This window comes from Mesoplodon mirus, assembly GCF_964341445.2.
Source record: "Mesoplodon mirus genome assembly, chromosome: 5".
Taxonomy (NCBI): domain Eukaryota; kingdom Metazoa; phylum Chordata; class Mammalia; order Artiodactyla; family Ziphiidae; genus Mesoplodon; species Mesoplodon mirus.
This window is the reverse complement of record NC_138980.1, coordinates 138453791-138472532: the sequence shown is the minus strand read 5'-3', so window position 1 is coordinate 138472532 and position 18742 is coordinate 138453791. Positions and strand designations below refer to the sequence as shown.

General features: G+C 37.6%; 1 protein-coding gene across 1 annotated transcript in view; it reads left to right on the top strand.

Moving 5' to 3' along the window:
- Positions 1-16258, top strand: part of RAB3C (RAB3C, member RAS oncogene family) — a gene marked incomplete at both ends in the record, with an annotated part of 314166 nt that extends 297908 nt beyond the window's left edge. The window contains one exon of the mRNA XM_082622668.1: positions 16071-16258. Coding sequence (XP_082478794.1) covers positions 16071-16258 — 188 coding nt within the window. The remainder of the gene's footprint in view (positions 1-16070) is intronic.
- Positions 16259-18742: the final 2484 nt, after the last annotated feature.

Genomic DNA, 18742 nt, shown 5'->3' with positions numbered 1-18742 from the left:
GAAGAACAGATAAGTGAGGTGGAAGATAAAATAGTGGAAATAACTGCTGCAGAGCAAAATAAAGAAAAAAGAACAGAGGACAGTCTCAGAGACCTCTGGGACAACATTAAACGCACCAACATTCGAATTATAGGGGTTCCAGAAGAAGAAGAGAAAAAGAAAGGGACTGAGAAAATATTTGAAGAGATTATAGTTGAAAACTTCCCTAATATGGGAAAGGAAATAGTTAATCAAGTCCAGGAGGCACAGAGAGTCCCATACAGAATAAATCCAAGGAGAAATACACCAAGACACATGAATCAAACTGTCAAAAATTAAACACAAAGAAATCATATTAAAAGCAGCAAGGCAAAAACAACAAATAACACACAAGGGAATCCCCATCAGGATAACAGCTGATCTCTCAGCAGAAACTCTACAAGCCAGAAGGGAGTGGCAGGACATAATTAAAGTGATGAAGGAGAAAAACCTGCAACCAAGATTACTCTACCCAGCAAGGATCTCATTCAGATTTGATGGAGAAATTAAAACCTTTACAGACAAGCAAAAGCTGAGAGAGTTCAGCACCACCAAACCAGCTTTACAACAAATGCTAAAGGAACTTCTCTAGGCAAGAAACACAACAGAAGGAGAAGACCTACAATAACGAACCCAAAACAATTAAGAAAATGGGAATAGGAACATACATATCAATAATTACCTTAAATGGAAATGGACTAAATGCTCCCACCAAAAGACACAGATTGGCTGAATGGATACAAAAACAAGACCCATATATATGCTGTCTACAAGAGACCCACTTCAGACCTAGAGACACATACAGACAAAGTAAGGGGATGGAAAAAGATATTCCATGCAAATGGAAACCAAAAGAAAGCTGGAGTAGCAATTCTCATATCAGACAAAATAGACTTTAAAATAAAGACTACTAGAAGAGACAAAGAAGGACACTACATAATGATCAAGGGATCAATCCAAGAAGAAGATATAACAATTGTAAATATTTATGCACCCAACATAGGAGCACCTCAATACATAAGGCAAATACTAACAGCCATAAAAGGAGAAATCAACAGTAACACAATCATAGTAGGGGACTTTAACACCCCACTTTCACCAATGGACAGATCATCCAAAATGAAAATAAATAAGGAAACACAAGCTTTAAATGATACATTAAACAAGACGGACTTAATTGATATTTATAGGACATTCCATCCAAAAACAACAGAATACACATTTTTCTCAAGTGCTCATGGAACATTCTCCAGGATAGATCATATCTTGGGTCACAAATCAAGCCTTGGTAAATTTAAGAAAATTGAAATTGTATCAAGTATCTTTTCCGACCACAATGCTATGAGACTAGATATCAATTACAGGAAAAGAGCTGTAAAAAATACAAACACATGGAGGCTAAACAATACGCTACTTAATAACAAAGTGATCACTGAAGAAATCAAAGGGGAAATTAAAAAAATACTAGAAACAAATGACAATGGAGACACAACGACCCAAAACCTATGGGATGCAGCAAAAGCAGTTCTAAGAGGGAAGTTTATAGCAATACAATCCCACCTTAAGAAACAGGAAACATCTCGAATAAACAACCTAACCTTGCACCTAAAGCAATTAGAGAAAGAAGAACAAAAACATCCCAAAGTTAGCAGAAGGAAATAAATTATAAAAATCAGATCAGAAATAAATGAAAAAGAAATGAAGGAAATGATAGCTAAGATCAATAAAACTAAAAGCTGGTTTTTTGAGAAGATAAACAAAATTGATAAACCATTAGCCAGACTCATCAAGAAAAAAAGGGAGAAGACTCAAATCAATAGAATTAGAAATGAAAAAGGAGAAGTAACAACTGACACTGCAGAAATACAAAAGATCATGAGAGATTACTACAAGCAACTCTATGCCAATAAAATGGACAACCTGGAAGAAATGGACAAATTCTTAGAAATGCACAACCTGCCAAGACTAAACCAGGAAGAAATACAACATATGAACAGACCAATCACAAGCACTGAAATTGAAACTGATAAAAAATCTTCCAACAAACAAAAGCCCAGGACCAGATGGCTTCACAGGTAAATTCTATCAAGCATTTAGAGAAGAGCTAACACCTATCCTGCTCAAACTCTTCCAAAATATAGCAGAGGGAGGAACACTCCCAAACTCATTCTACGAGGCCACCATCACCTTGATACCAAAACCAGACAAGGATGTCACAAAGAAAGAAAACTACAGGCCAATACCACTGATGAACATAGATGCAAAAATCCTCAACAAAATACTAGCAAACAGAATCCAACAGCACATTAAAAGGATCATACACCATGATCAGGTGGGGTTTATTCCAGGAATGCAAGGATTCTTCAATATATGCAAATCAATCAACGTGATACACCATATTAACAAATTGAAGGAGAAAAACCATATGATCATCTCAATAGATGCAGAGAAAGCTTTCGACAAAATTCAACACCCATTTATGATAAAAACCCTGCAGAAAGTAGGCATAGAGGGAACTTTCCTCAACATAATAAAGGCCATATATGACAAACCCACAGCCAGCATCGTCCTCAATGGTGAAGAACTGAAACCATTTCCACTAAGATCAGGAACAAGACAAGGTTGCCCACTCTCACCACTCTTATTCAACCTAGTTTTGGAAGTTTTAGCCACAGCAATCAGAGAAGGAAAGGAAATAAAAGGAATACAAATGGAAAAGAAGAAGTAAAGCTGTCACTGTTTGCAGATGACATGATACTATACATAGAGAATCCTAAAGATGCTACCAGAAAACTACTAGAGCTTATCAATGAATTTGGTAAAGTTGCAGGATACAAAATTAATGCACAGAAATCTCTGGCATTCCTATATACTAATGATGAAAAATCTGAAAGTGAAATCAAGGAAACACTCCCATTTACCATTGCAACAAAAAGAATAAAATATCTAGGAATAAACCTACCTAAGGAGACAAAAGACCTGTATGCAGAAAATTATAAGACACTGATGAAAGAAATTAAAGATGATACAAATAGATGGAGAGATGTACCATGTTCTTGGATTGGAAGAATCAACATTGTGAAAATGACTCTACTACCCAAAGCAATCTACAGATTCAATGCAATCCCTATCAAACTACCCCTGGCATTTTTCACAGAACTAGAGCAAAAAATTTCGCAATTTGTATGGAAACACAAAAGACCCCGAATAGCCAAAGCAATCTTGAGAACGAAAAATGGAGCTAGAGGAATCAGGCTCCCTGACTTCAGACTATACTACAAAGCTACAGTAATCAAGACAGTATGGTACTGGCACAAAAACAGAACGATAGATCAATGGAACAGGATAGAAAGCCCAGAGATAAACCCACGGACATATGGTCACCTTATCTTTGATAAAGGAGGCAGGAATGTACAGTGGAGAAAGGACAGCCTCTTCAATAAGTGGTGCTGGGAAAACTGGATAGGGACATGTAAAAGTATGAGATTAGATCACTCCCTAATACCATACACAAAAATAAGCTCAAAATGGATTAAAGACCTAAATGTAAGGCCAGACACTATCAAACTCTTAGAGGAAAACATAGGCAGAACACTCTATGACATAAATCACAGCAAGATCCTTTTTGACCCACCCCCTAGAGAAATGGAAATAAAGACAAAAATAAACACATGGGACCTAATGAAACTTAAAAGCTTTTGCACAGCAAAGGAAACCATAAACAAGACCAAAAGACAACCCTCAGAATGGGAGAAAATATTTGTAAATGAAGCAACTGACAAAGGATTAATCTCCAAAATTTATAAGCAGCTCATGCAGCTCAATAACAAACAAACAAACAACCCAATCCAAAAATGGGCAGAAGACCTAAATAGACATTTCTCCACAGAAGATATACAGACTGCCAACAAACACATGAAAGGATGCTCAACATCTTTACTCATTAGAGAAATGCAAATCAAAACTACAATGAGATATCATCTCACACCAGTCAGAATGGCCATCATCAAAAAATCTAGAAACAATAAATGCTGGAGAGGGTGTGGAAAAAAAGGAACACTCTTGCACTGCTGGTGGGAATGTGAATTGGTACAGCCACTATGGAGAACGGTATGGAGGTTCCTTAAAAAACTACAAATAGAACTACCATATGACCCAGCAATCCCACTATTGGGCATATACCCTGAGAAAACCATAATTCAAAAAGAGACATGTACCAAAATGTTCATAGCAGCCCTATTTACAATAGCCTGGAGATGGAAACAACCTATGTGTCCATCATCGGATGAATGGATAAACATTCTTCAGGATAGATCATATCTTGGGCCACAAATCAAGTCTTGATGAATTTAAGAAAATTGAAATCATATCAAGCATCTTTTCCAACCACAACCCTCTGAGATTAGAAATCAGTTACAGTAAAAAGAAACTGTAAAAAACAAACACATGGAGGCTAAACAATATGCTACTAAATAACCAATGGATCACTCAAGAAATCAAAGAGAAAATCAAAAAAATACCGAGACAGATGACAATGAAAACATGATGATCCAATACCTATCAGAGGCAGCAAAAAAGCAGATCCAAAAGGGAAGTTTATAGCAATACAACCTCACCTCAGGAAACAAGAAAAATCTCAAACAACCTAATCTTACATCTAAATCAACTAGAGAAAGAAGAACAAACAAAACCCAAAGTTACTAGAAGGAAAGAAATCATAAAGATCAGAGAAGAAATAAATGAAATAGAAATGAAGAAAACAGTAGAAAAGATCAATGAAGGCTGGCTCTTTGGAAAGACAAACAAAATCAATAAACCTTTTGCCAGACTCATCAAGGAAAAAAGAGAGAGGGCTCAAATCAATAAAAATAGAAATGAGGGAGGACCTTTAAGATGGCAGAGGAGTAAGACATAGAGATCAACTCCCTCTACACAAATACATCAAAAATACATCTATGTGCAGAACAGCTCCTACAGAACACCTACTGAACACTGACAGAGACCTCAGACTTTCCAAAAGGCAAGAAACTCCCCACGTACCTGGCCGAGTGGCTTTCAGGGTCTTGGTGCTCTGGCTGGGTTTCAGGCCTGAGCCTCTGAGGTGGGAGAGCCAAGTTCAGGACACTGGTCCACCAGAGACCCCCCAGCACCTCTTTCTTAATGCTAAGACCCACCTCCACTCAACGACCAGCAAGTTCCAGTGCTGGACATCCCATGCCAAAAAACTAACAAGACAGAACACAACCCCACCCATTAGCAGAGAGGCTGCCTAAAATCATACTAAGTTCACAGGCACCCCAAAACACTTCCGGATGTAGCCCTAACTGCCAGAAAGACAAGATCCAGCCTCATCCAACAGAACACAGGCACCAGTCCCCTCCACCAGGAAGCCTACACAACCCACTGAACCAACTTTAGCCACTGGGGGCAGGCACCAAAAACAATGGGAACTACGAACCTGCAGCCTGCGAAAAGAGACCCCAAACCAGTAAGTTAAGCAAATGAGAAGACAGAGAAACACACAGCAGATGAAGGAGCAAGGTAAAAACCAACCAGACCAAACAAATGAAGAGGAAATAGGCAGTCCACCTGAAAAAGAATTCAGAGTAATGATAGCAACAGTGATCCAAACACTTGGAAATAAAATGGAGAAAATATAAGAAAGGTTTAACAAGGACTTAGAAGAACTAAAGAGCAAACAATGATGAACACCACAATAAATGAAATTAAAAATTATCTAGAAGGAATCAATAGCAGAATAACTGTCACAGAACGGATAAGTGACCTGGAAGACAAAATAGTGGAAATAACTGCTGCAGAGGAGAATAAAGAAAAAAGGAATGAAAAGAATTGAGGACAGTCTCAGAGACCTCTCAGAAAACATTAAATGCACCACCATTTGAATTATAAGCATCGAGAAGAAGAAGAGAAAAAGAAAGGGACTGAGAAAATACTTGAAGAGATTATAGTTGAAAACTTCCCTAATATGGGAAAGGAAATAGTCAAGCCCAGGAAGCACAGAGATTCCCATACAGGATAAATCCAAGGAGAAACCTGCCAAGACACATATTAATCAAACTATCAAAAATTAAATACAAAGAAAAAATACTAAAAGCAGGAAGGGAAGAGCAACAAATAACATACAAGGGAATCTCCATAAGGATAACACCTGATCTTTCAAAAGAAACTCTGCAAGCCAGAAAGGAGTGGCAGGACATATTGAAACTGATGAAAGGGAAAACCTACAACCAAGATTACTCTACCCAGCAAGGATCTCATTCAGATTTGACAGAGAAATTAAAAACTTTACAGACAAGCAAAAGCTAAGAATTCAGCACCACCAAACCAGCTTTACAACAAATGCTAAAGGAACTTCTCTAGGCAGGAAACACAAGAGAAGGAAAAGAACTACAATAACAAACCCAAAACAATTAAGAAAATGGTAATAGAAACATACATATCCAAAATTACCTTAAATGTAAGTGGATTAAATGCTCCAACTGAAAGACATAGACTGACTGAATGGATACAAAAACAAGACCCATATATATGCTATCTAAAAGAGACCCACTTCAGACCTAGAGACACATGCAGACTGAAAGTGAGGTGATGGAAAAAGATATTCCATGCAAATGGAAATCAAAAGAATGCTGGAGTAGCAGTTCTCATATCAGACAAAATAGACTTTAAAATAATGACTATTACAAGAGACAAAGAAGGACACTATATAATGATCAAGGGATCAATCCAAGAAGAAGATATAACAATTGTAAATATTTATGCACCCAACATAGGAGCACCTCAATACATTAGGGAAATGCTAAAAAGCCATAAAAGGGGAAATCAACAGTAACACAGTAATAGTAGGGGACTTTAACACTCCACTTTTACCAATGGACAGATCATCCAAAATGGAAATAAATAAGGAAATTCGAGCTTTAAATGACACATTAAACAAGATGGACTTAATATTTATAGGACATTCCATCCAAAAGCAACAGAATACACTTTCTTCTCAAGTGCTCATGGAACATTCTCCAGGATAAATCATATCATGGGTCACAAACCAAGCCTTGATAAATTTAAGAAAATTGAAATCGTATCAAGTATCTTTTCCAACCACAACATTATGAGACTACATATCAATTACAGGAAAAAATCTGTAAAAAATACATACACATGGAGGCTAAACAATACACTACTAAATAACCAAGAGATCACTGAATAAATCAAAGAAGAAATCAAAAATTACCTACCAACAAATGACAATGAAAACAAAATGACCCAAAACCTATGGGATGCAGCAAAAGGAGTTCTAAGGAGGATGTTTATAGCAATACAACCATACATCAAGAAACAAGAAAAATCTCAAATAAACAACTTAATCTTACACCTAAAGCAATTAAAGAACAAAAAATAACCCAAAGTTAGCAGAAGGAAAGCAATCATAAAGATCAGATCAGAAAAAAAATAAATGAAGAAAACAATAGCAAAGTTCAATAAAACTAAAAGCTGGTTCTCTGAGAAGATAAACAAAATTGATAAACCATTAGCCAGATTCATCAAGAAAAAAAGGGAGAACACTCAAATCAATAGAATTGGAAATAAAAAAGAAGTAACAACTGACACTGCAGAAATAAAAAGGTTCATGAGAGATTACTACAAGCAACTATATGCCAGTAAAATGGACAACCTGGAAGAAATGGACAAATTCTGAGAAAAGCACAACCTTCCAAGACTGAACCAGGAAGAAATAGAAAATGTAAACAGACGAATCACAAGCACTGAAATTGAAACTGTGATTAAAATCTTCCAATAAACAAAAGCCCAGGACCAGATGGTTTCACAGGTGAATTCTATCAAACATTTAGAGAAGAACTAACACCTATCCTTCTCAAACTCTTCCAAAATATAGCAGAGGGAGGAATTATCCCAAACTATTTCTATGAGGCCACCATCACCTTGATACCAAAAGCAGAAAAAAGGTATCACAAAAAAAAGGAAATGACAGGCTAATATCACTGATGAACATAGATGCAAACATCCTCAACAAAATACTAGCCAACAAAATCAAACAGCACATTAAAAGGATCATACACCATGATCAAGTGGGGTTTATCCCAGATATGCAAGGATTCTTCAGTATACGCAAATCAATCAATGTGATATACCATATTAACAAACTGAAGGAGAAAAACCATATGGTCATCTCAATATACAAAGAAAAATCTTTTGACAAAATTCTACACAATTTATGATAAAAACCTTACAGAAAGTAGGCATAGGGGGAACCTACCTCAACATAATAAAGGCCATATATGACAAACCCACAGCCAACATTGTTCTCAATGGTGAAAAACAGAAACCATTTCCTCACACCAGTCAGAATGGCCATCATCAAAAAATCTACAAACAATAAATGCTAGAGAGGGTGTGGGAAAAAGGGAACCCTCTTGCACTGTTGGTGGGAATATAAATTGATACAGCCACTATGGAGAACAGTATCGAGGTTCCTTAAAAAACTACAAATAGAACTACCATATGACCCAGCAATCCCACTACTGAGCATCTACCCTGAGAAAACCATAATCCAAAAAGAGTCATGTACCACAATGTTCATTGCACCTCTATTTACAATAGCCAGGACATGGAAGCAATCTAAGTGTCCGTCAACAGATGAATGGATAAAGAAGATGCGGCACATATATACAATGGAATATTACTCAGCCATAAAAAGTAATGAAATTGAGTTATTTGTAGTGAGGTGGATGGACCTAGAGTCTGTCATACAGAGTGAAGTAAGTCAGAAAGAGAAAAACAAATACCGTATGCTAACTCATATATATGGAATCTAAAGTAAATAATAAATGGTTCTGAAGAAGCTAGGGGCAGGACAGGAATAAGCAGATATAGAAAATGGACTTGAGGACACTGGGAGGGGAAAGGGTAAGCTGGGACAAAGTGAGAGAGTGGCATGGACATATATACACTACCAAATATCAAATAGATAGTAGTGGCAAGTAGCTGCATAGCACAGGGAGATCAGTTCAGGGCTGTGTGACCACATAGAGGGGTGGGATAGGGAGGGTGGAAGGGAGATGCAAGAGGGAGGGGATATGGTGATATATGTATACATATAGCTGATTCTCTTTGTTATACAGCAGAGACTAACACACCATTGTAAAGCAATTATACTCCAGTAAAGATGTTAAAAAGAAAAAAATGAAAAAGAAGATACAACTGACACCACAGATATACAAAGTATCATAAGAACTACTACAAACAACTATATGCCAATAAGATGGACAAATTCTTAGAAAGGTACAACCTTCCAAGACTGAACCAGGAAGAAACAGAAAATATGAACAGACCCATCACAAGCACTGAAATTGAAACTGTGATTAAAAATCTTCCAAAAGCCCAGTACCAGAGGGCTTCTCAGGCAAATTCTGTCAAACATTTAGAGAAGAACTAACACCTATCCTTCTCAAACTCTTCCAAAAAATTGCAGAGGAAGGAACACTCCCAAGCTCATTCTTTAAGGTTACCATCACCCTGATACCAAAACCAGACAAAGATACCACAAAAAAAGAAAATTACAGGACAATGTCCCTGATGAATATAGATGCAAAAATCCTCAATAAAAATACTAGCAAACCAAATCCAACAACACATTAAAAGGATCATACATTGTGATCGATTGTGATTTATCCCAGGGATGCAAGGATTCTTCAATATATGCAAATCAATCAATATGATACACCATATTAACAAACTGAAGGAGAAGAACCATATGATAATCTCAGTAGATGCAGAAAAATCTTTCGACAAAATTGAACACCCACTTATGATAAAAACTCTCCAGAAAGTGGGCATAGAGGGAACCTATCTCAACATAATAAAGGCCACATATGACAAACCCACAGCAAACATCATTCTCAATGGTGAAAAACTGAAAGCTTTTCCTCTAAGATCAGGAACAAGACAAGAATGCCCCTCACCACTTTTATTCAACATAGTTTTGGAAGTTCTAGCCATATCAATCAGAGAAGAAAAAGAAATAAAAAGGAATCCAAGTTGGAAAAGTAGTAAAACTGTTTGCAGAAGACATGGTACTATACATAGAAAATCCTAAAGATGCTACCAGCAAACTACTAGAGCTCATCAATGAATTCGGTAAAGCAGCAGGATACAAAATCAGAACACTGTAATTTCTTGCATTTATATACACTAACAATGGAAGATCAGAAAGAGAAATTAAGGAAACAATCCCATTTATCATCACATCGAAAAGAATAAAATACCTAGGATTATCCTACCTAAGGAGGCAAAATACCTGTCCCCTAAAAACTATAACATGCTGATGAAAGAAATTGAAGACAAACAGATGGAAAGACACACCATGTTCTTGGATTGGAAGAATCAATATTGTCAAAATGACTATACTACCCAGTGCAATCTACCAATTCAATGCAATCTCTATCAAATTACCAATGGCTTTTTTTTTTTTTTGCAGATCTAGAACAAAAAATCTTAAAATCTGTATGGAAACACAAAAAGCCCCAAATAGCTAAAGCATTCTGGAGAATGAAAAACTGAGCTGGAGAAATCAGGTTCCCTGACTTTAGACTATACTATAATGCTACAGTAATCAAGAGTAAGGTAGGGACTTCCCTGGGTGGCACAGTGGTTAAGAATCCTCCTGCCAATGCAGGGGACACAGGTTCAACCCCTGGTCCGGGAATATCCCACATGCCACGGAGCAACTAAGCCCATGCGCCACAACTACTGAGCCCACGTTCCACAATTACTGAAGGCTGCACACCTAGAGCCCGTGCTCCACAACAAGAGAAGCCACTGCAATGAGAAGCCCGCACACAGCAACAAAGAGTAGTCCCCACTCTCCACAACTAGAGAAAAGCCCACGCACAGCAACAAAGACCCAACACAGCCAAAAAAATAAATTAGAAAAAAAAAAGCAGTATGGTACTGGTGCAAAGACAAATTGCTGTGTCAATGGACCAGGACAGAAAGCTCAGAAATAGACCCTTGCATCTATGGTCAATTAATCTATGACAAAGGAGGCAAGAATATACAATGGAGAAAAGCCAGTCTTTTCAATAAGTGATGCTGGGAAAACTTGACAGCTACACGTAAATGAATGAAATTAGAACACTATCTAACACCATACACAAAAGTACACTCAAAATGGATTAAAGACCTAAATGTAAGGCTGGACACTATAAAACTCTTAGAGGAAGACATAGGCAGAACACTCTTTGACATAAATCACAGCAGCATCTTTTTGGATCCACCTCCTAGAGTAATGAAAATAAAAACAAAAATAAACAAATGGGACTTAATTAAACTTAAAAGCTTTTGCACAGCAAAGAAAACCATAAACAAAGTGAAAAGACAACACACCGAATGGGAGAAGATATTTGCAAATGGAGCAACCAACAAAGGATTAATCTCCAAAATATACAAACAGCTCATGCAGCTCTATATCAAAAAAACAAAAACCCAGTCAAAAAAATGGACAGATGATCTAAATAGACATTTCTCCAAAGAAGACATACAGTTGGCCAAAAAGCACATGAAAAGATGCTCAACATCACTAATTAGTAGAGAAATGCAAATCAAACCTACAATGAGGTGTCACCTCACAACGGTCAGAATGGCCAACATCACAATATCTACAAACAATAAATGCTGGAGAGGATGTGGAGGAAAGGAAACCCTCCTAGACTGTTGGTGGGAAGTGCAAATTGGTACAACTGTTATGGAGAACAGTATGGAGGTTCCTTAAAAAACTAAAAATAGAGCTGCCATATGAGCCAGCAATCCTACCCCTATGTTTTTTCCAGAGAAAACCATAATTTGAAAAGATACATGAACCCCAATGTTCATTGCAGCACTATTTACAATAGCTAAGACATGGAAGCAACTAACTGTCCATTGACAGAGGAATGGATAAAGAAGATGTGATACATATATACAGTGGAATATTACTCAACCATAAAAAAGAATGAAATAATGCTATTTTCAGCAACATGGATGGATCTAGAGATTATTATACTAAGTAAGACACTTAGAGAAGAACAAATATCTGTTGATATTACTTATATGTGGAATCTAAAAAATACAAATGAAATTATTTATAAAACAGAAACAGACTCACAGATTTCAAAAACAAACTTATGGTTACCAAAGGGGAAACATGGTGGCAGCAGATAAATCAGGAGTTTGGGATTAACATATACACACTATATATAAAATAACCAGCAAGAACTCTACTTAATATTCTTAATAATTTATATGGGAAAAGAATCTGAAAAAGAATGAATGTATGTACGTAACTGAATCACTTTGCTGTACACCTGAAACTAACACAACATTGTAAATCAACTTATAGTCCAATAAATTTTTTTTTAAAAAAAGATGTTCTGAACCATGGTGCAAGGCTTATCCAGCTTGGAACAGTGCTGTGTGTGCCAGAGAGAAATTAGAATGGATGATTAGTGTTTCTGTGATTAACTGAAAGTGTTCACTGATTTGCTGATGAAAACATGTGTATGCTGCAGTTATTAATACAGGATGATATAGTCTGAGGGACAGGTGTCCGAGGCTATAGGCTAAATCAGTAACCTATTTATTAGGAGATCTCTGTCACCTTTCACAATCAGCTTGCTCTGTGACCTTGGGCTATTTATTTGATCTGCCGAATCATACTGTCCAACCTAGTAAATTGGAAATGATCTTCAAAGTTTTATGAAAAAGACTGTTTCCTAGGGATCACTGACTGAAGTGCTGGCTTTCCACTGATGTTCATGTGTATGAATAGGAGGTTAAATATTTCTAAGAACAAGGTCATGATGCTATAGTTGAAGTTAGTATGATACATTGGGAGGTAATGACCATAAAACCCAACGATAACCCAATAGAAGAATAAAGGCTGAAGTGTTTGAATTTGTGGTTACAATTTAGTCCATGAGCTTTAAATACCATGGACACCCATAGGTGTGGAGTGTGGTAGCACATAGAGTTGCTTGGATGAAGATACTGATTCCCCTGGATGGAGAATCATTTTTTGCACAGTAAACTTGCTTTGCCCTGAATCCAAACAACTATGTGCTAAAATAATGATGTTGAGTTTGATCCTGAATATCTCATTTTATGACAAACAGCACGTGTGGTCAATGAGAGGAGGCCTAATTTCCAGAATCTTTCACATATTTCTCTATAGACATATAGCTGTCCTGATGGCCACCTTGATGAACCTTAAGCAGCACAAAATACCAGAGTACCTTTGGAATCATTAAGAAAAGATATTTCATATGTTTCACCCGGAGTGTTAAATCTAGTTAATCACTCTCTAACTATGTAAATTGATGAAAGTTTGTTGTATTACTTAACATAGAACTTCTAATTCAACTGGAACCAAACAGTAGGCTCTGCAGAGTATCTGAAGGAGGAGGAGAGTGTTCTGGTTTAGTTCAAATGGCAGCTGTGCCATTACTGGCTGATCAAGTGAATGAGCAAAGTACTCAGCCATTTTGTGCCTCTATTTCCTTATCAATAATTTGGAGAAAATACTGGCACCTACCTTACAGATACAGTGTTTTAAATAGTACCTGTTCTACAGTCACCTCCCAAATGTTAGTTTCTTACTATTATTGTTGTTATAATAGTATTATTTAATTATATAATTATTATATAATTATATAATAGCATTTTCTGGTTTGCTTGGCACTTTTACATATATTTTCTCATTTGAGCCTAATGTAAGACAAATGTCATAAATAAGGAACATAAGAATAAAAACATGTCTTTCCCATGGTCACAAAGCCAGTAAGTATTGCTCCTATGGCTAAATCTCCCATCTGACAATCCATCCCTCTTACTACATTATGGCACCTCCTTCTCCAGCCATGCTGGATAAATGGAGGGCTGTTATAATATGGTGTTCTCTTCCTGGGGTTCCAGGTTAAGGTCAAGACACAGAGCATTCTGGCTCCTGGGCTCAAGGTTCATTTTACTTATCTTAAGTTGTACACCAGCAACATTATGTGTCTCTAAGCCCAGATTAAAAGAATCACATTTGATAAAGGTTTGCATGGATTACTGTGGTTTTACAATGGCCAAATCTTTGATACCCTTCAAGTTCAGTGCCTTCCCCCAAATCATGCTAATAAATAAAAGATGTGTTAACAGAAGCGATGAGAGAAAAATGAAACCTTTGGAGAAAAAAAATCCCATAATTTGTCACAAAGTCTCATTTAGGGATCCTGATTTCAGTGGGGTTTTGGTATCTTGTGAGTTAAAGCACCCTCCTGTTAACACTGAGAAAATCCCCACAAGGATGCAAATAGTTCTGACATCTAGGCAAGTATGGATCTAAGCAATTGCGCTTTCCAAAATCTGGATCAAATTGTTGAAAGGTGAATGATCTAGCCCTATAGATTGCAAACATTAGAAAAGAGAATTCTGTTAATGCCAGATAACATTTTTTGTAAAGAAATTAGGAATTTAAGAGAGCTATATAAACACTATCCAGAGAGACAAATGAAAGAGAAATACAAGGCAAAGAGGGCTTGAAATATTCACCTGGCTTAACTCGTGCTCGCTTCTTCAGCTCAAATCCTGTGGGTTACTCACTTGGATTTTAATAATAGAATACACAGTAACTAAAGAAATTCGAGCTCAGATATCGTCATCTATCTTAACTAAATTAGAAATTTTAATTCATGAAAATTTCTTTTTGTTGTTTATCTTCAATACTGCTTAAGAAAATAAGTATTTCTAGCTCATGAGAGCGATTTTGACATGGATTGAAAATATTAATCCATTTTTTTCTCTTTTGGCCCCAGGAGCTGGGATGAAATCACATGATTTAATCATTCTGAATCCATGTGGCTCCTCAGAGATAGGGCCAGATGTAACCAGAAGGATTTATAGGGTGTAAAATTCAGAATGGATTAGGACAGCATTTCTGTGTTCAACCCAATACATCCTAAATCAACATCCCCTGGATGGACCAGAGCAATCTCTGGCTGGCCTAGTGGGGAGGTTGTCATGGCAACTGACTGGCAAGCTCAGCCCTTGGAATGTGAATGCAAACAATAGAGTGACAAGGCTGTGTACAGAGCAGCCTACTAAGGCTGCTTCTACCCAGGTACAGTGACACATCAGTCGACGCGTGAAACTGTCACTGCATTTTTTTTGTAACTTCTTGCACTTCTGGCAGCTTATTTGAAATGTATCATGTCCTTTCCCAGATGTTGATAAAACATTGCTGCTGACAGGTAACAGAAGATATGGAAAAATCAGCACCAGTAGCTAGCTGCAATGGTATACAAAGCCCTGGAGGGCTGTTAGGCTAACACCACTCAAATTTCCTAAAGGAGGCTGAAGCATGCTTAGGGTAAATCCAATGATTCTTTAGTGCCACCTTATGTCCAGTTAAATACTGGAAATTTACCAAAGGCCTACCCTCAAACGCTTTACTAGGCAGCAGTAGGACAGACATGGAAAAAGTTAGAGCTGCATTATGTTGGAGTTTGGGAGTCCCTTTCACAGCAGAATATGAACATGACGCTTTCTAAGCCTCAAGTTAAAGAAAAAATGAAAATTAATAATTTTGGTAGAATCTGAAATGAGGGAAGAAAAAAAAAAAAAGCCAAATAACCCCAGACCTAGAAAAGATTAGAAGAGGCTGCATGCTGATCCAGGGGTTGTAGGAAGAGATGGCAGAGACAGACTGTGTCAAGGATTCTTCATGTCGTCCTTACTAACTACCTCTTGCCAAGGCTTTTTTTTTTTTTTTTTTTTGTCCAGAGAAAAATAAGATGTGAACATCACTAATTCGACTTTATAATTCTTGTTAACGGATAGCAAGATGGTAGCATTTGTTCAAATGGCACCTCATCCTGCCTCTCATCTCCCACCCAAACCAACCCTACCAGCCACTGCCGTCCCACCATCACCATGTCCCATTTAATTTCCGCAGAAGTATGAAGTGACCAAACTGTGTTTCTGTGTGTTTCTTCCAGGTTTTGAGTTTTTTGAAACAAGTGCCAAGGATAACGTTAATGTGAAGCAGACATTTGAGCGTCTCGTGGATATCATCTGCGACAAAATGTCCGAGAGTTTGGAGACAGATCCAGCCATCACTGCCGCAAAGCAGAACACGAGGCTCAGGGAAACCCCTCCTCCACCGCAGCCCAACTGTGGCTGTTAGTGTCCCGGTACAGGAAGCTCCAGAGGGGCTGGTTGCTAAAAAATAGCATTTATAAATGGTCAATTAGCCTTCATTTATACTGCCTAATAACTATTTGAGGGAAATCTTTGATGTCTGTGGCTCGAACATGCATTCAATTCCGGGGAGATTTCCGGTGTTAATAAGTGGCAAATATGTGATCTTAACTTTGTAAGGACTATCCATCTATAAACATCTGATGTTTGCATGTGATTTGTTATTTGTCTTCTAGGCTCTTTTTGTTTCAGGTTTCTTAGATTAAGCTACTGCTGGGACCTCCGATTGTAATTTCAGTACAACTGAGTTTTGGGCTACGGGTTCAAATTATGCTATTCACTTGTAGGGATGATAACCAAGAAATTGGTTGTGTGTGTGGTGTGAGCAGGGCGAGATCTCAGGAGGCCTTATTTGCTTTACTCTCAATCGAAAATCAAGTGGAAATATTACTCATGATTAGGGAGACTGTCATGGGTCTGGTTGGTTTACTGTTCAGGAAAGGTATCTATTTTTCAGTGTTATTATAACTGAGAAGACCATTGACTATAAAGAAATTGAAATATTGTTTAAGGCCCTTGCAAATTTACCAAGAGATTAATATTTACCTGACTGGAAGTAGATTTTAACAGTAGTCTTAGTTTAGATGTTTAAATAAGGAATACCTAACCCAAGACTGCACCACCCAACATTCTGAATATTTGAGGGCACTGCCAGACAGAGGTATCTGCTGAATGTGTTATGTAACAAGCATCTTAACCAAGAAGGATATGAGTAGCAGTGGGATTCCAAGGCCTGAGCTCCCCCCATGACATATACCACCACGACTTTCTGGAACAATCGCCAACTCTTGGAACAGAAGTTAAGTTGGAGCTTGTTAGAGCCCCTCTTCCCATAGGATGTAGGCTTGCTTCCCCAAACATTACCTTCTGCTCGCACCTCCCTAGGTTCTTTTACCTGGCTAGAAGTCATTTAAACAGTATCTCCATGGCTCTCAGATTGAGGAAAAGACAATTATCATCTCTAAACTTTTTCAATCCAAGTATTTATACCTTTAAGGCATTTCCCCATTCTGTAAGCCTTTAAACATGCTTAAGTTACTCAGAGACCTCTCTTTGGAGCTGAGAGTTACAGAAAAATCTTAGGGTGCCATAAGCAATTTGAGAGGAGAAAGGAAACCATTTGAACACCCAGATTCTTTCTCCTAGAGATTCTTTCTCCTGGATTTCCTGAAGACCATATATGATTAACAAGCAAACCAATCCTACCAGCGATTCTAAGTGAGGACTGAAAAGAGACACAGCATCTGTATCACCACCCAGCATTGTTTACAGCTAGGACTTCAAGGCAGCAGGCACACATTGGCATATTTGGAAGGGCAGTTCCATTAAGTGAACGTTCCCCTTTTTGGTGATCATGTAAAATATTTTTTTCTCTTTTCAAAAATAGAGACATTTCCCGTGAAAGTATTGAGCGCAAGATTTTTGAGCAAGGATAGTGATAGGGAAAGATGCATATCTAAAGAGATCTCTGGAGAATAAATGCCTGCAAGCCAGGGAACTAGGTCACATATATTACTAGTAAGTTAGAAGATGAAAATTACAGGAGAAAGCATTTGGGATGTCTTAAGCACATCCACATTCTTATTATTTCTCATCTTCTTAGCTTAAGATCCACTAACTGGCAATAAATCTTCACTTTGGCACTCTGCAAGGTAGACCTTAGCCTCGTGAAGACAAGAAGACATTAATGCTTTATTAGATTTTAATGGGGCAACTAGCTTCAAAAATCACAGAAATTAAAGTGAAGGGAAGAAAGACAAGGCAGGGGCCATCAAAACAGATTTGTTTGCAACAGAAGCCTGTTTGCATGATATTGTAATATTTCTTTAACATGGTCTAGAAAATGGCCATGTTAAATGATATAGCTGTTAAGCTGACTTTTACAATCTAATATGAAGCAATAGAACCAGGAAGACCTTCGCATCCTCTCTCAGACCTGATCTCACATACATACGTACAGATGTCAAGGACCTCAATATGATGTCTCAGATGGCTTTTTCAGAAGGACGTTGATATGCATATTATTGTAAAATGGAAAGCAAAATCAGAGGGGGTAGAAAATAGGAAAGAAAGTTGAGTTTTGCCCTCTTGTAAACTCCTTCCCTGAAGAGCTAATTGCCATTGAAATTAAGTGGCTCTAGAACCAGAAGACCTAAGCCAAGTACCCACTTACACAATGTCAAACATACCAGACTTGAGCTACTGTATGCCAGTCTGGAGCATAATGCAAGAATGGCCCAGGTGTCAGTGCCAAGGGACATCCAATAATTTCTATTTTTCAAACCTCAATGGAAGTGGAGGCTTACTAAGTGATTCTCAGTTCTGAAGCCCCTACCCCAGTGTGAATTTCTAAGTGAGACACTTCCAAAAAGGGTTGTCACAGAGCTCAATGAATTGAGCACCTATGCTC